The sequence below is a fragment of the Sus scrofa genome, chromosome 14 (assembly GCF_054392235.1).
Source record: "Sus scrofa isolate SSC_HxYL_T2T_F1_AM1 chromosome 14, Sscrofa_HxYL_maternal_Yorkshire_Landrace_v2.0, whole genome shotgun sequence".
NCBI lineage: Eukaryota > Metazoa > Chordata > Mammalia > Artiodactyla > Suidae > Sus > Sus scrofa.
Window position 1 is genome coordinate 94,592,545 of NC_139396.1, and position 18,531 is coordinate 94,611,075.

An 18,531-nucleotide genomic window follows, 5' to 3' on the forward strand; every position below is an offset into this window, starting at 1 on the left:
AGAAACCCGTGTTCTCTCCACCATACCACATCCAACTCTCATTTTGCTGTTTAGGGAAACAGATCCAAGCAGGGAAAGAGCAGAGTTGAGCACTGGGCCCTTCAAGTTCGACTCCCATCTCCCCTTCCTTCCCCCCCCCACCCCCCGCAGCCTTTCCAGCAACTAACTGGATTGTGCCCCACCTCCCCTCCCCAACCTTCTACTGTCAACTGCTCCCTGGTGACCAACTCCCTCATCTTGGAAAGGAAATTGACACAATAAAGTCTTTACAGGGAAATGTTAGGAATTTTCTCTGGTTTTCAAATTTCTCCCTGTGTGCTTTCCATTTGTCCCATCCCCCCCCACCCCCCATCCTCTTTGCATTTAAAAGAGGACACTATGGGCGGCCAAAGCTTACCCTGCAAGAAGGCCCCCTAATGCTCCCTTGTAGGCGTTATTAGTCTAGCTTTTTCTCCCAGCCTCTGGCTGGCCCTACTGTAAGCAGCTGATTTCCTTGGTTGATTGACACGTGGGGTTTGCCTCCAGCCATGTTATTCAGTCTGACCTCATTTCTCTGATGTCCCCTGGTGCTTCTCTGGGTGGGTGGGATGAGTGACTCCAGGCCATCATTGTAACAAAGACATCACCTCACATTTGCAAAGTTCTGTTCCATTTTCAAAATACTTTTACATGCTTGATTTAGTGGAGTCCTTCTGGCAAGTTTGGATGTAGCTGTTTCTTCCTCCATCTTCCATGTGAGGCAGGTGAGTCTTAGGAAGTGGAATTGATGTGATCTTGGTAGCCAGAAAGCAGAAGGGTTGGGATGAGGACACAGATCTGTCTGATGCCAGCTCTCACTGTTTGCAGATCCAGGACTTTGGTCCAGGCTTCAGGCTTCCAAGGCAGTGCATTGCAAGTGGTCTCCCAGCAGAAATCATCTCGCAAGGCTCCCATGATGGGGACGTGATTGGAGAGCTAGAGCTGTGCTCTCCACAACTGTGCTACCAGCCACGTGTGGCTCTTGAGCACTTGAAAGGTGGCAAATCCGGTTTGATATGTGCTATTGAATGTAAAATACAGGATTCTGAAGACTTTATATGACACAAAGATATGTAAAATAGCTCATCGATAATTTAAAAAATACTAATTAGGTAGTTCCATTGTGGTACCGAAAGTTAAGTATCTGGGCATTGTCACTGCAGTGGCTTGGGTTGCTGCTGTGATGTGGGTTTGACCCCTGGCCTGAGAACTTCTATATGCCTTGGGCATGGCCAAAAAATAAAATAAAATATAAACAAATAAATAAATACTAATTACATGTAGGAATAATATTTTAGATACATTGGTTTAAATAGAATGCTATTAAATCAATTTCACCTTTTTTTTTTTAAAATGTGACTATTAGAACATTTTAAATTATGTATGTGGCTTGCATTGTATTCTTATTGGAAGCTTTCTGTTAGATAGTGAATTTTGTGGCTCTGAAGTTTGGAAAGAGGCACTCTGAATTTAAGGCAGTGGGGTCCAGGGATCCTTGGGCCTTGGTCTCCACATCTGTGAAGCCAGGAGGCTGTAATCCATTGTCTCTAAAGGATCCCACTAGCTTGAGCAGTGTCGTTAGCAGACAGCAAGCTCTCTGGGCCTCAGTTGCCTTATCTGTCAGATGAGGTAAATGATTCCTGCCTTACTATCTATCAAATCAGAGGACAGAGAGGGAAGCACTTGGAAAGCATACAGAACTATACACATGCCAGATGTTATCGTTGTTGTTCACCTGGAACACACCTGTATGGTACGGAGTGCAGCTTCCTGGATAACAGAGGGCAGGCAGCCTGAGCCGGGGCAGGGATCCTAGGTATCCCTCTGCTTTGCCACCATCGGATTCTGAAAAGCCTGTGTTCTGAGAAATCTAGAGTGTCCTGGAACTCCTGTACCCACCATAGTGAGAACGAGAGGGCAGTTTTCATTCTTCTTCTTCTTCTTTTTCTTTTTTGGTCTTTTTAGGGCTGTACCTGTGGCATATGGAGGTTCCCAGGCTAGGGGTTGAATTGGAGCTGTAGCTGCTGGCCTACACCCCAGCCACCGCAACATGGGATCCGAGCTGTGTCTTCGACCTACACCACAGCTCACGGCAACACCGGATCCTTAACCCACTGAGGGAGGCCAGGGATTGAACGTGCGTTCTCATGGATACTAGTCAGATTGGTTTTCTGCTGAGCCACGACGGGACCTCCTGTTATTCTTTTACTGATGGAAAAACACAGAGATGGAAGTGACTTGCCCAAGGTTACAGAAAGAATCTGTGTAGCTGGTGGAGGCCTGAGGTCCTTTGCTTTCAGCCCAGCCTGCTCCCACCACTGCAATATTTGTAAGCTGTGGCTCTGTGGTCTGGGGGTTGTCCCATGGTGAAACCAGACCTGTCCTTACTTTGGATCCTCTCTTCTCTTTTGTCTGGAAGCACCTGGGACATAGGAAACTGTGAGTCTGGAGGCTGGCCCCTGCCCAAGCCATTGACCACGAGGTCCAGAATGAAGCCTGTTGTTCTTGCCCCGCCACATTCCAGGGCTGTTCTGTTTCCCTTGAGGGACCTAGTACTTCCTTTATTTTTAGCTTGTAAAGTGTGACAAGCTTTGTTCTCATCCTGTGCAAGGGCTTAGTCTCTCACCAGCAGAAAGCTCCTCTTAGCATTAGCCAAGGTCACCAGGAGAACCTTGGACATGACCTCAGGGCCTTATGCATGAGCAAGAGGCATATGGGGAAGTAGGGGAGGAGCACTGGGATTGGGGTCTTAAGCCAGAGCGCCGCCCCCCCCCCCCCCCCCCCCCCGTGCTGGTTCCTCAGGACTTCAGCTTGGCTGCACAGCCCCTGCTTCTTCCCATGGAAAAAGGGCCGATAACGCCCACCCTGTAGGTGTGCAGATCGGATTAGGGCAGGTAGAAATGCCCAGCAGGGACCCCAACCTTATTATGTAGATTGTTGCTACATCTGGGTTCCCGGAACCTCAGTTTCCTCATCAAGAATGGGGGTCCCATTTTCCTCCAGATTTGTTGATTAAATAGAAGTGCTGTCTGAACAGTCCGTGAAATGGAACTGTCAGTTCAGAAGCATAAATAAAATGATGGACAAGGGACTGAGAGCTTTGTTTGACTCTTGCAAAATGATAGACAAGGGACCGAGAGCTTTGTCTAACTCTTGCAAAAGGGATGGGGGGAAGGGAAGCTCCCCTTACAGTGTTTCAACATGCCAAAGGGGCCCCTTAAGCTCTGGGAATGTTCGCACACACAGTTTTCCCTTAGAAGCCTCTACAGTGGACTTTATCTTCCCGAACACATTTCCTCTGTCAGGTAGTCAGCAGTCTCTGTGAGCCTTGAACAGAGGAGACTCCTGATTATCTGTAGAGCTTTTATGTCCCCCTGGGCCTCAAGGTGCAGATGTTGTGAGGGACAGTGGGGCTCAGAAATCGCCTGGGACCCCCACCCCCTCCCTCCTTCCCTCAGGTCTGAAGTGAGGGGCTGGTGCTGGAGAGGGGCTGGGTCATTTAGGGAAGAGGGGTCCCCGGCCTTTACCTGAGCCAGTAAATTCTTCTGAGACAACCTTCCGGGTGAGGTGTCACTGGAGGCCTTCCTGCCTGCCAGGAGGACAGCCACCCAGCCCAACTGAGAAGCCACCAAGGGGGGACACCAGCGCCTGGAGGCACGGCCCTGCGCCCCTGGCACTTGCGGTCTAGCTGGGGGCCTGTGCATGAATGCTCACACTGCCGCCTGTGCACCGGGCAGCGTGCTTCCCACGGAGTAAGCACGCGGGCCGAGGGAACGCCAGGCAGTAGGTGACACTGCGTGGGCAGATCTGGGTATGCCCTTTGGGGGAGGTGAAGGTGGACAAAAAAGGAGCTGGGTGCCCACAGGTATTTATATCCCTGGCCAGAGTGGAGGTTCAGGGGATGGGGGCGGGTCAGAGCCTCTGTCAGCGCCCAGCCGCCTGAAGGCAGGACGGTGCCAGGAGCAGATGAGTCCTGTAAGGAACCCACAGAGTCCAGACTGTCCAGGCTTTGGCTGGTGCCCTCCCTACTCAGGGACCAGCTGCCAAAAGCAGGATAGAAATATAGGTTCCCTGGGCTGCCACCCTGAGCAGGGGTCGGGGGATGGGAGGTGGGGCTGGGGAGCCAGGAAGAGGGTGGGTCCTGCAGGAGGCGGGCTGGGGTGGGTCCTGCAGGAGGCGGGCTGCAGCACCAAGGAGGATCTCTTAGGTCCAGGACCTTTGGGCTCGCTATGGCCTTTGAGCTTCCTTCCCAGGATTGTGTGAAAGGGGAAATGAGTCGTTGGCTTGTAGCTGCTGGAGGGTGAATGAAGCCTCCCCCCCAAAAAAATCAGGCTGGAGTGAGTACTTTCTGCAAGGCAAGGGAGCCATGCTGCCTCTGCAGTGAGTGGAGCTGTGGCCTTAAGACCACAATTCCCCACATTTCTTCCTGCTCTCGGAAGCTCTGGGCCTGGACTCTCTCTGGGCTGAGCAAAAAGTGTACCGAGGAGGGAGCACAGGAGCAGGAATGGTGGCGTCCACCTCGCTTTTCTCACTGACCAGTGGTCACCTTGGCCGGTCAAGCAACCTCTCTGGCCTCTGATTTTTTTATTAGGGCTTCTCTGGACAGGATAGTTTAAGGACCAGCATATGAAAGTGCTGTGCAAAGTAGAGAGGCCTTCCCAGAGCCACGTCAGCTGAACACACCCACATTACAGATGGAAAGATTGAGGTGCCTGCAGGATGGCACAGCTGGAGTCTGACGTGCATGTCTACACTGGCCAGCCCATTCCCCATTGTTGAACCAAGCAGGGTCCTGAGATAATCTAAGTATGGCCATTAGTGTGAGCCTTAGAGGCAGTTCCCAGAGGAAATGGAAAAGTAGAGTTAAGGTTTCAAGCGAGCAACTGTTTGTAATATGATTCCATTTTTGTTAAATGAAGTTAAAAACCAAGCCCTGTATGTGTGAATATTTGTTTCGCTGGGAAAACCATCCTGGAACATAAAGCTCTTAGCAGGGCTTTCTCTGGGGAGGTTGAAGGAAGAACTCAGACTTTTGACTTTGATGCATGTATGTATTATTCAAATTTTTTAATAGTAAGTGTGTATTAAGTATTGTTACTATAACTTACTGTTAGTTTAAAAAAAGAAAAACCGAAAAATCCAAATGTTTCAGAGGACTTTTGCCAGGATCTTTCAATTTCTCTGGTTTCAGGGAAATGACTGCCTACTTTAGTTTTCTTTTCTGCAAAATGGGTCAGTCAGTGCTTGGTAACTGGAGTTCCCGTCGTAGCTCAGTGGAAATGAATCTGACTAGTATTCATGAGGTTGAGGGTTCGATCCCTGGCCTCGCTCAGTGGGTTAAGGATCTGGCGTTGCCGTGAGCTGTGGTATAGGTCGCAGACGAGGCTCAGATCTCGTGTTGCTGTGGCTCTGGCATAGGCCTGCGGCTACAGCTCCAGTTCAACCCCTAGCCTGGGAACCTCCATATGCCGTGGGTATGGCCCTAGAAAATACAAAAAATAAAATAAAAGTGAGGACATCAGAGCTGCCACTGTGGCGCAATGGGATCGATCAGCAGTGGCTTGGGAGCGCTGGGACATGGGTTTGATCACCATCCTGGCACAGTGGATCGGGTGTTGCTGCAGCTTAGTTGGAGGCTCAGGCTTGGGTCTGATCCCTGGTCTGGGAGCTCCATATGCTGCAGCAGGGCCAAAAACGTAAAAGAGAAGTGAGTATATCACGATTCAGAGAGGTTAAGTAACTTGTCCAAAGTCACATGACTAATAAATGGTAGATCCTAGATTTGAACCCACTTCTCTTCGTCCAGAGCCTATGTTCTTCCCACCATGTGAGAAAGAATGGAAATTCGTAAGGAGAGGCCCAAAATGAGGGGTTAGACAACCTGGAATGTAGATCCAGATGCCACTTATAAATCCAGTGACTGTGTGTGAGTCACGGGCCTCTAGTTCCTCAGCTCTAGGATGGAGGTAATGATATTTTTCCTGACTACTTCACTGGGTGGTTGTGCCAGGAGCAGGGGAACTAACACATTAAGCACCCGTTTCATGCCATTTCGTGCCAGGCACCTGGCATCCACGAGCTCATTTCTTCTCCTTCTATGACGTCCACATGTGATAATGTATGTGAAAGTCCTGTGTATCAAGGGCAGAGCCCTCTGCACATGTGACCTCTTATTAAAATAATATTAATCACCCAGGACCCGCTCTTTCCCGAGTCAGGCTCCTTAAGAAAGAGAAATGAATCTGATGTTGAAATCTCTGCCCTGCCCTTAAGCAAGAGTCCTTCCTAACCCCTCCCTGCCAGCTTCCCAGTTCCTTTTGCAAATAACGTGTCTCGCTTGGACCTGTGAAACACTGCATTTCATGGGCCTGTGCTGAGCAGCTTCAGTTACACCAGTTGCTCCACCTCATTCTTTTTTTTTTTTTTTTTTTTTGCTATTTCTTGGGCCGCTCCCACGGCGTATGGAGGTTCCCAGGCTAGGGGGTCGAATCGGAGCTGTAGCCACAGGCCTACACCATAGCCACAGCAACGCGGGATCCGAGCCGCGTCTGCGGCCTACACCACAGCTCACGGCAACGCCGGATCGTCAACCCACTGAGCAAGGGCAGGGACCGAACCCGCAACCTCATGGTTCCTAGTCGGATTCGTTAACCACTGCGCCACGACGGGAACTCCATCATTCTTGATCCTCATGGAAGAGCAGAAGAGAGAGAGAAAGAGAGAAAGAAAATTTTCCATGTCTGGGCCCCCTTGCAACGAGGGTCAGGATGCCTGGGTCACCCGTGGTTACAGTGCCTCCTGCCACGACTGGCCTGTTCACTTGGACATGTCCAGTCTTGAATTGTTTGTTTTTTTTTTTTTTTTTGGTGCCTGTCCGTTGGGAGCAGGAGGTAGGGCTGGGATCGGGCACAGAAACCACTGAGTTTAGGGGCCACTGGATTCTTTCACCAGCTGGAGAGCTCTGGGTGTGGGGCTTGGTGAGGCTGTGTTGTCTTCTGACATCTTCTCCTGCCTCTGCTGCATTCCTGCTTCCATGGCTGCTGAGAGCTTCCAGGCACTCCTGGTCTGCAAGCAGGACAACCCAGGACCAGACTTTGCACAGTAGTAGGGCACCAGTGCCCACCCTTTGCAGCCGACCTTACTCCTCCCCTTGAGAGAAAGGCTCTTCCCCTTTGGAGGTGGTGAAAGATGCCCTGGGGGCTAGACAGGGGCCCTCATCAGTCTCAGCCACAAGTCTGCAGGACCCAGCTAAGCGATGTGGTGTTTGGGGCCCTGGCACCTCCCCATTTCCTTCCCTGTCTGACCTAGTCCTGCATGTTCATGTCAGACACCAGATGTGAAAGTGAGCCCTCGGGGGCCTGGGGACTCTCATCACCAACTCCTGGGAGCCTCTTCATCTGTGATAGACCTCCCATGACAGAGGTTCTGAAGGCCGTGGCTTGCAGCTGGAAGCCCCCAGAAGAGGCGCTGTGCCATGCCCTCCTGTCACCAAAATGTAGGGCTGGGGGGTTGGAGGCACAGGTGGGATTCTTTGGCCAGAGCTGCAGAGTCTGGAGGCAGCATCCAAGGAGAAGAGGAGCGATTGTGGAGCGTGAGTGTGAGAGTGAGGGGAGCGGGAAAGACCTGGAGTTGCTGCAGGGAGGGACAGAAATAGAAAAGCTGAAAGGATAGCAAATTTTGACCACACCCCCAAAGCCAGCAGTTGTCCTTCTCCAGCCCTGCCTCCTTCCCCCATCTCCGCCCTCCTGGGCTTCTGGGCTCACCTTTGATAAGAATAGCAGCTCTGGAGTTCTCATCATGGTGCAGAGGAAACAAATCTGACAAGGAACCATGAGGTTGCAGGTTTGATCCCTGGCCTTGCTCAGTGGGTTAAGGATCTGGTGTTGCTGTGAGCTGTGGTGTAGGTTGCACACGTGGCTCAGATCTGGCGTTGCTGTGGCTGTGGCATAGGCTGGTGGCTACAGCTCTGATTGGACCCCTAGCCTGGGAACCTCCATATGCCGCGGAGACGGCCCTAAAAAGATGAAAAGAGAAAAGAAAAGAAAAGCAGCTCTTACACGGGGTTCTTGCAGAGATTTGGAGCACATGGGCAGGAGTGATGCCCTTCCTTTTTCTGCCTTTCTCCACTCACCACCTGTTCTCAGCTCCTTTCCCAGGTGGGCAGGGGCAGCCCGACCAGCTGCCAGGAAGGGCTGGTCTGAAGGAGAGGAAAGAGTCGGTTTGTTCAGGGAAGTGCTGGGCACGCTGGGCCCCTGGGAGTATTCTGCAAGTGTCTCTTGCCATGTGCTTTCCTCCAGCGCATCCTGGGCTGCTTAAAGGGACATAGTCCGTATGGCGCAGATCTGCTGAGCCCTGCACCAGCTGGCCGCCTGACTGGGCAGTGTGGCAGGTACCTCACCAGCCCAGCCCCAGGATCTGCGCTGCTTCGAAAGTCCCTCTTGAGCTCCCAAGGGCCAACAGGGTGACCCTTGGCTCATTCTCATGCACCTGAGATCTGGCAGGCTTCCAAGTTAGTTCACTTCTGCCCAAAGCTGCAGCCTCGTTCTGGCCACAATTTCCACATCTCTCTCTTTTTTTCTTTTTGCTTTTTAGGGCTGCACCTGCAGCATATGGAAGTTCCCGGGCTAGAGGTCTAATCGGAGACGCAGCTGCCGGCCTCCGCCACAGCCACAGCAATACAGGATCTGAGCCTTGCCTGAAATCTATACCACAGCTCACGGCAACAGTGGATCCTTAACCCACTGAGTGAGGCCAGGGGTGGAACCTGTATCTTCATGGATACTAGTCAGGTTTGTAACCTGCTGAGCCACAATGGGAACTCCTCCACAATCTCTTCTTAGAGAGGTTGTACCACGTGAAGATTGGTGAACCTGAACCAGAAGAGGAAAGCCCTCCTGACTGCCCCCACATGGCTGGGTGCTTTGAATTCATCACTTAGCTTCTTGGAGCCTCAGTTTCTACAACTGTTAAATGGGGATTAAGAATGTCTCCCTGACAGGCCGTTTTGCAGGTTAAATGACACAGTGGATATGAAAGCACTTGTTATGCTGTAAACCATGATATCATTACAAAGTAGTATTCGAGCACCTGGCATTCACTGAATTCCTCTTTTGTGCCGGGCACCTGGGTGGTTCCAAAGGTCTCTTCAACATGTTCCCTTTCCCTGGGGAACCCACGCATTATCACAGGAGCTAGGCACGTCAGTGAGCAGAGGATCATGACAAGAGTAGTAGTGGAAATGCGTCCAAATGCCTGAGCAGCACTGTGACTGTTCTGCACGCCCTGCCCCTGCTCCCCCATCCCCTCCCCAGCACACAGCTTGATCTTTCTGAAACACGTCTCTTTGTGGAATACCCATTAAAGTCACATTGAGAGTCTAAATGTGGAGAGTTCCCTAAACGTCTAAATGTAGTGGTCTAGTGGTCAGGATTTGGTGCTTTGACTGCTGCAGCCTGGGCTGTCTCTGGTCTGGGAACTGAGATCCTACATCAAACTGTTGCATGCTGCGGCCAAAAGAAAAGAAAAAAGAGGCTAAATTTGTTCGCCTGGCTTGTAGGGCTCTGCCTGGCTTAGCTCTTGACAGCCTTCTTACCCTGTGTGTACTCCACCATCACCCAGACCATCTTCCCTCGTCTTTGGCCTCCACACATGGTCCTGCTTGTGCCTGGATCCGCTCTCCAACACCACCCCCGCTGGAAGCTTTCTCCAGTCTGTGCTCAGAGCCCCCCAGGTGCTTCTGTGGCTGTTCACACATGCAGGTATCATGACCACCTCTCCCGACCAGCATGTGGGCACCGTGACAGCAGGGCTGGGATCGTTGCTGCCAGCCTTGGGGGTAGAACAGAGCAGGTCTCCTTCTATGGCTGAGTTCTGGCCATTTCTGTTCCAGCTCTCCGTGGTTTCTGATAGCCTTTCTCTGCGTTGCTTTTTTGGGAGGGGAAAGGAAAAGGTGGTTGCAGTAGAGGAGATGGGGGCGGGCGGGGTTGTCTCTGGCCGCAAAGGACTTTGGGGGACTCCTGCCAGTGCCCTGATTTTCCAGGAGGCCGGAGATAGGCAGGGCCTCAGGGAGCGTGAGACGTGGACTCCAGAGCGAAAAGGCTGGCCAGGAGCAAAATATGCAGAAAAGACCTAGGACTGGGGAGTCAGACGTCTCCAGCCACTGTGAGATGTAAGCATGAGATGCCATTCTCAGAAGCAAATCAGCATCAAAGGTCTTTTTAGCCTCATTGAGCCACAAATCTGTCTCTCTATCTGCTGGGAGCTTGCCATGAGTGAGGCTGCATGTGAGGCACCGGGAGGTCAAGGTAGATGGGGCAGACCCAGGTGACAGGTGTCGAAAGTGGTGGTGATCCAGGCTAGACCATGCAGAGTGATCATGATGAGGGAGGCGTCATCTGCAGCCTGAGATGCTCAAATAGCTGCAGAGGGAGGTGATGTTTGATTTGAACCTTGAAGGGGAGGTGAGATTTGGGTAGCTGGGAAGGGAAGGAGGGCATTTCAGTAGCACCTCCCAGGAATGGCGGAGGTGGTTTGGCTGGAGTCCAGAGAGCTGGAGCCACACCTGCAGAGTGTAGGTGCCTCAGACGCGGGAGGCACTCATGCTTTTGAGCAGGGGAATGAAGTGACCAGTGTCCCGGTTGAAGAAGGTGACATGTGGCAGTGGTGCAGAGGATGGGTTGGAAGGGAGAGAAATTGAAGATGGAAACCCATGATAGTTGAATGCATCAGGAATCCGAATCCTGGCACATGGTTATCAGGCTTCCTCAGGCAGGGTGTGGCAGAAAGAATGAATGGTAAGGCATTCCTGCTATTGAACAAGCTACTGTACAGTGGGTTTGGCGGTGTCTCTGCAGCACCAGGACACAAGTTTGATCCCCAGCCTGGCACAGTGGGTGAAAGAATCAGTAGTGCCGCAGCTGTGGCTCAGATCTGATCTCTGGCCCGGAAACTCCATATACTGTGGAGCGGCCAAAAAAAGAATGAATGGTGAGACAGACTTCCAGTGAGCTCCACAGGGTCAGGCACCACAAGGACAGATGTCTACCCTAGAGCCAGGCACATAGTTGGTGCCCAGTAAATATTTGCTCAGAGAGCAAGCAGGAAGATACTATGAAGGTCGGAGTTCCCTTCATGGCTCAGTGGTTAACAAACCCGTCTAGGATCCATGAGAATGTGGGTTCAATCCCTGGCCTCACACAGTGGGTTAAGGATCTAGTTTTCCATGAACTGTAGCATAGGCTGGCAGCTGTAGCTCCGATTTGACCCCTATCCTGGAAACTTCCTTATGCTGAGGGTGCGGCCCCAAAAAGCAAAAAAAAATATATATATATATATATATAAATATGTGTATATATATATATATATATGCATATATATAAATATGTGTATATATATGCATATATATGGAAGAGTTTTGACAAAAAGGGGGCCTTAGCTTAGGAGCCCAGGATCCTTGAGGAGAATGGGGGACCCAGGAGGAGGAGCAGGTTGGTTCAGTCCTGTTGAGGGGAGAGCGGTCTGACCTGGAAGTGTGGGCATGTTGACTCTGGCTCGGGGCGTGGGAACTTGGGCTGTCCCATTCCTTCTTGGGGTGGTGCAGTTAAGGTCTCTGTGCTCCGGGCCTGCCGCCCCAGGTTCTGAAGGGCTCCAGCCCTAGGGAGGCCACCATTTCCACCTACCTGGAAGTCATGCCCAAGGAAAACCCCCGGCACCATGGCTTCCTGTTAATAATGACAACAGCAGATGTTTACTGAGCACCTGCTGTGTTTTCAGTGCTTCTCTGTCTCCTTTGATCTTTCAACATTCTGTGAGTTAGGTTCTGTTTACCTTCTCAGTTTTTCAGTTGAGGAAACTGACATTCACACAACTGTGGAGTGATGGAGCTAGGATTTGAACCCCAGGTGGATGCCCTGGAGCCCTTGCTCTTAACATCCTTGGCACTGTCATCCATGGGAGGATGAGCCAGCCACCTCTCACAGAGGGAAGGAGTCATGTGGAGGCTTAAGGTGCCTCTGGCATGTACTTGGGGATTGAAGGGCAGCTTCCAAGTAATATTTGAGGGTTGGAAGGGACCTTGGAGGTGTCTGGTTCATTTTATAGGGGAGGAACTGGGGCTCAAAGCATCCTCAAGCCTGCTCTGAACCATGTGGTTGGTGGCAGTTGAATGACCTTCCGTCGGGTAATCTGCCAGCACGGGTGTGCTGTGCCCATGGGAGAGGGGGTGTCTTAGGCGGGCAGGTGCCTCACCCTGCCTGCCCTGTCCTCTCCCAGCCAGACTTGAGCGGAAACGACCTTCCTCAGCCTTGGCCTCACGTTCTTTCCTTTTCATCCTTTCCCCAGATTGACAAGTATCTCTATGCCATGCGGCTCTCTGATGAAACTCTGTTAGATATCATGGCTCGTTTCAAAAAGGAGATGAAGAATGGCCTCTCCCGGGATTTCAATCCGACAGCCATAGTCAAGATGTTGCCAACATTCGTAAGGTCCATTCCTGACGGTTCAGGTGAGTCTCTCACCCAGAGCTGAATGCCCTGTGAAACCATCCTTCCAACTCTCATTTGTTCGTCCATTCATTCCTTCATGTACTTGCTCACCCAGGTATTTAGTCTTTCACCACTCCGTCTGTCCTCCCATGCATCTATTCGTCTATCCATCCATCAATCCGAGGTGTGTCTCTTGAGCCTCTACCATGTCCGAGGCACTGCGGATACCATGGTTGGACCAGCATGACCTGCCCCCATTGGCCTGACTGTCTAGTGCCTTGTGATAAGAAAGTGTATCGTAGGAGTTCCCTTGTGGTGTTTTGGGTTAAGGATCCGGCATGGTCACTGCTGTGGAGCAGGTTTGATCCCTGGCCCAGTAACTTCTGCATGCTGCGGGTGTGGCCAAAAAAAAAAGAGAGAGAGCATAGTGTTTATGGATCTTACAGGTACTGTGTGAGTTACTCTTATGTCTCCAGAACATGAAAAGCTCCAGAACAAGTGAGGAGTTCCTGTTAGGAGAATGTCTCCATCAAGGCACCAAGGCCTCCCTTTAGTACCCCAGATAGGTAGCGATCAGAATCCAGATGGGTCTCAGACTCAGGAGATTCAAGTCCCCATTTGAACAGATCTCATGGATGCTGAGTCAAGCTAGCCCCAAAGCAGAGAAATGGCGAGAGGAGGTAGGATTGGAGAAAAAACTTTCCCATTGGTCACCATCCGAAGGGCAGAGGGGAGAGTGGAGGTGGAGAGGGTGCAGCCTGGCCCTGGCCTGCTTAGGGGGCCTCTGGCTGGCTGACCCAGGGGCGGGTGCTGTGTTTGCCCCAGCCTGGCACACTTACAGGAATCCCATGCTGAGCTGTGTTCTGGGCTCTAGGCTGGGGTTCACCTGCTATGTGGGAGCGAGGGTATGAAAGTCGAGTTTCTCTCAGAGTTGTGAGCACACACCCTGAGAGAATGGCCTTCACATACTCCTGCTATTTCTCCCTGCTCTGGAGGTGCATTTGAAGCTGTGGTCTGGGGCATCTGATATGCAGCCTGCAAAGTGGATGTCAGAGAAAGTGCAGCTGTCGCAGCTGATGTTTACAGAAGACAGGCAAGTGCATAGCTTGTTGGAGCTGACTGGCTGCTATGCCTGCAGCTGTCCTGAATGAGATGGGGATGCCCAGTAAGGGCATGTGCTCTCTCTGCCCTGTGGCCACAGGCAGGGTTTACTTCATGCACACACAATGGTACTTACAGCTCTGATGTTTCTTTCTTTTTTTTCTTTTTTTTTTTTTTTTACTATGCTGCGGCATGTCGAAGTTCCCAGGTTGGGGATGGAACCTGCACCACAGCAGCAGCCCAAGCTGCTGCAGTGACAATACCAGGTCCTTAACCCACTTTGCCACAAGGAAACTCAACGTTCAGAGTTCCCACTGTGGCTCAGCGGTAAAGAACCCGACTAGTATCCATGAGGAGACGGGTTCAGTTCCTAGCCTTGATCAGTGGGTTAAGGATCCAGCGTTTCTGTGAGCTGTGGTGTAGATCACAGATGTGACTCAAATCTGGCGTTGGTGTGGCTGTGGTGCAGGTCAGCAACTGTGGCTCTGATTTGACCCCTAGCCTGGGAACCTCTATATACCGCAGGTGCGGCCCTTAAAAAAAAGCAAAAAAAAAAAAAAGTAATAATAATAATACTAAATAAAATCTATTCCACTTTTACCTTTTGGATTCCTTGCAGTCTTGGTTACCATCAAGTTAGGTTTTTTTTAAATAGCTACTGAAGAGATTCCAGCCATCAGAGTGACCAGACTGGGGTGTCCACTGGGTTTTGTTCTGATGTCTCTGGCTTTGTAGTTCACTCCTGCTTATTCCCAACCCGAATGGCTGTCATATCTAGGAGCATTTGCACCTTTACAGGATTTCTGTAGGGGAGAAGTGGCTGTGCCTGCTGTCCTCTGAGAGAAGAGGAAGGGGAGGGGCTGTGGGCGGGCAGCCCCCCAGGGCCCTGCTCTGGCTTCCAAGGGAGAGCTCAAAACGAAGGTCCTGTGTCCCTAGCCCAGGGCTCGAACATCCCATGAGAGATGCCTTCCCTTCCTCCTGAACCCTGCCTGCCAGCCAGCTGCCCTTCCCAGAACCCTGTGTCAGCAGTGGGTGCCCCCCACTCACGCTCACACACCTTTTCCACAGGTGAGGGGCTCAAAGTGTGAGCCACATACACTAGTAATAGCTCCATCTGTCCCCATTCGCTAGTCTTCAGAACAGGGCCCCAGACTCATTCTCATTTGGGAAAAACAACATTCTGCAGCCCCCTCTTAGGAATTCAGAGCAGGCAGCAACATCCTAAAGGCCTTGAGCAGTCCTGCCTGGAATAACACCTGTTTAACCCGGCTCTCTGCCTTTTTCCCAAACCTGTTTGATTTTTTTTTCCCTCCCAAAATCAGTCACTACATTTCATCAGTTTTGAGACACTTTGTTTGAGTACTCTCAAACCAGCCACGCGTTGTACCATCGTTGCATCTTTAAATTATTATTGGAAGCATTTTTTCCCCACCCTTCGTATTACGTAAAAGAATGATGCATCCACAGTCAGTGGTGTCTTAAATGTGATGACATGTGTGGTGATACACGCCTTGTTGGGAAACGCTGTCCTAGGGTGTGTGGAACCCGCCTCCTTCTGAGTATCTCTCTTGTCCAGTGTGGATGGACCCAAATGTTTAGGGCCTTCTGGGAGCACAGAGCTGTGCTGAGAACAGAAGGAGGAGGTGGAGGAAGTGAAGCCAAAACCCCGAACCCCAGGGACCCACCCTCCCATGCGTGAAGGCCTGGTCTGTGTTAGTTTCCAGGGCTGCTGTGACAAAGTACCATGAACTGAGTGGCTTTACACAGAGTGAATTGTCTCACAGTTCTGGAAGCGAAATGTCCAGAATCAAGGCATCAGCTGGGCTGTGTTCCCTCTGAGACACTGGGTTAAATCCTTGCTTGCCTCTTGCCAGCTTCTGGTGGTGGCCATCCCTCCTAGGTGGTGCTTGGCTTGTAGCTGCGTCTCTCCAATTTCTGCCTCTGTCATCACGTGGCATTTTCCTCTTGTAAGGATACCAGTCCGATTAGGACCCACACCCATGACCACTTCTTAACTTGGTTACATCTGCAAAGACCCTCTTTCCAAATAAGGCCACGTTCACAGGTACCGAGGGCTAGGACTGCTGCATATCTTCTGGGGGGACACTTTGCAACTCCCAATACACCCGATAGCCCTCTCCCTTTGCAACTCCCAATACACCCGATAGCCCTCTCCCTATGATTATTTGTAATATTCACGTGTGGGCTCAGGCCACATGTCCTGGGGCCCACACCCCTCTTGGAATGGTTCCCTCCAGCCCCACACAGACAGTGACATTGATGCCGAGGCCTTGGATATGTGGGACCCCAATCCAGTCCCTGCCTCTTTGTGACGGAAATGTCTTCGCCTTCATCTCCCCTGCATTTCTTTATTAGCTGGAACCAGGAGGTCCCCTGGTGCGGTCAGAATGTGGGTCTCCTTCATAGTAAAGTATGGTGCTGATCCCTTTCTGAAATGTTAATTACTGCTTCAAGTGTATAATTAGTTAGTGACAGAATTAGTGGTAATCCCAAATCACCAAGGGATGAATGGCAAGCACTGCAGTGGAGAGATGCTCCTGCCTATTAAGCGGTGATGTGACTTCCAAGTCGGGGGGAAAAACACACCTCTCCTTTCCCGCTGATCTTGACCTTGGTGGACTGGGCCCAGAGGTTTGGAACTCTACTGATTTAGAAGTGTATTAGCCCATTTTTATTAATTTTTTGCCCTTGGACATTTTTTATGGGCAGTGGTTTTTCTTATAATTGCTCTTCAGTGATCTATACATTAGCGTTTTGTTTTGTTTTTAAACCCTAAAGTGGCTTTTAGCTGCTGCATATCCTTTTTGGCATGGGAAAGGTATGAATAATAAATAAAGAAGGAAGATATGGAAGCCCTTTTACTCCGATGACTTAGCTAAACAGAAGCCCCTCTTCAGAGCTGTCCAGCCTCCAGGGTAGCCACCCTCCTGCGCCCAGCCTCCCTCAAAAGGCCTGGCTCATGCCGTGTCTCATTTATGAAACCTCCTCTTGGCATTTGTCACTTAGGATTTTGTAAATCCCAATTAGATTGTAAACGTCTTGAGGGCAAATTGAGTCGAAGGTGCCCTTGCTTCTCCTTTATGGTCCTAGCCTGCTCTTTACCCAAAGGATGAGTTAAAAATGTTCAATTTGTTGTGTGGTCACAGTTAAGTTGGGGGGCCCTAAATATACCTCGTACTACTTTCCAGGCAAAGGAAGGAAAATAGTTCCTTTTTCCGTGGCATTTGGGCTAGTCACTTACCTTTCTCTGTCTGTTTCCATACCTGGGACGATGGTTGGATTATCTTGATATTTCTCTCCATCCATGAAATCTGAATGTCCAGCATTCTAGTTGGGTTTTTGATGAAGGTGTAAACTCTCCGCAGTTAGGTGGATTGCAGACAGGGAAAGCCTTTGTCTCCCCTGTGTAGAATTAAGTTGTGGCTCAGGGCAAAGGTAGGCATTTCAGCAAAGCAGAGTTTTTGTTTGCCCTGTATTCCGGCGCAGGCCTGGACTCAAATGAGACATCTGTCCCCGTGTTTGTTTTCCAGTATTTGCTGGTAATATAATGGCTGTCATTAGAAAGTGGAGAGTTGCCAGAGGCCCTTCAGATGTTTTGTTTAATGAGCCTTCTCTAGAAGAGCAGTTCTGGCTTCAGTGGAAATGGGGAATGTGGGAAGAAGTCTCTGCAGCAGCAGGTGGGGTTGAGCGGTGGTTGAAGCCAAAGATTTGAAGAGGAAGTTAGAGGGAAACCAACTGCTGCAAGGAGAGGCTGATCTTGAAATTAAAGGAAAAAATAAAATAAAATAAAAATAGAAAACCCAAAACACTGGGTTAATCTCTGGCTCTGCTGCTGATTATCGCTGTGACCTTGGAGAAGTCACTTAACTTCCCTAAGCCATGCCCCACCTGCCTTACCAGGCTGTTAAGAGGATCAGCTGACTGTGCTTTGGAAACTGCAAAGCCCATGAGAGTTACAGGGGGTCATCTTTCTCCTGATCATTATTGTAACCGAATAACTGGCTTTGTAAGAATTCTTTGGAAAGGCCCTTCCACACTGATGTGGCCAGTCAAAAGACCCCCACCCATCAGACCTAAATGTGTAGGTCCAGCCCTAAAGGAAAGAGTTGGAATTCTTCAGAATTCCCCGGCATCCTGTGATGTTACAAGGGGAGGAGGCAGGAAAAAAAAGGGTGAAGCAAAGGCAGGCTGTCTCATTCCCACCCCAGTACCCCACACAGTGTGGACGAGCTCACAGATTGCAGTGCCTTCTCAGTGGGGTGAGTGGACATAACTCTAAATGGGGGAACCAACCTAGATAATAGGGGAGGATTGATCCTTTAGGGAGGGCAAGTTGGTTATTTGGGAGATTCATTCCCTCATAAAGAATATTGAACTCAGGAGCCTCTGGCTGTAGCTTAAAGAAATCTAACTTGGAGTTCCTGTTGTGGCTCAATGGGTTAAGAAACTGATAGTCTCCATGAGGAGGTGGGTTTGATCCCTGGCCTCACTCAGTGGGTTAAGGATATGGAGTTGCTGCAGGCTGTGGAGTAGGTCACAGATGAGGCTGGGAACCTGTGTTGCTACAGCTGTGGTGTAGGCCAGCAGCTGTAGCTCTGATTTGACCCCTAGCCTGGGAACCTCCAGGTGCCACAGGTGCAGCTGTCAAAAGGAAAAAAAAAAAAAAAAAAAAGGAGAACAAAATCTAACTCAAAGTTGTGTAAGTCAAAAAGGGATTCTAGGTTCACATAACTGGGAAAGTTGTAAGTTGGCCTCTATAATCAGGGGCTCGTCTGTCTCTTATTCTTCCAGTCTCTTTGTTGGCTTCATTCATAGGCCACCTCTCACTTATGGGGCAGAGACAACACTGGCACCCCTGGTAGACACCTCACCTCAGAACTCGGATCCCAGAGGTGATCTTGGAGAGGGT

At 50.5% G+C, this 18,531-nt stretch overlaps 1 protein-coding gene across 8 annotated transcripts in view; it reads left to right on the forward strand.

The window, feature by feature from the left end:
• Window positions 1-18,531, forward strand: part of HK1 (hexokinase 1) — a 122,996-nt gene that overhangs the window by 54,492 nt on the left and 49,973 nt on the right. For all 8 annotated transcript variants that reach the window (XR_014825499.1, XR_014825497.1, XR_014825498.1 and 5 more), the window contains 1 exon segment: window positions 12,358-12,520. Coding sequence is in view for 4 of the 8 variants with exons in the window: in XM_084992579.1 (XP_084848705.1) it covers window positions 12,358-12,520 (163 nt within the window). In the remaining 4 variants the exon portion in view is untranslated.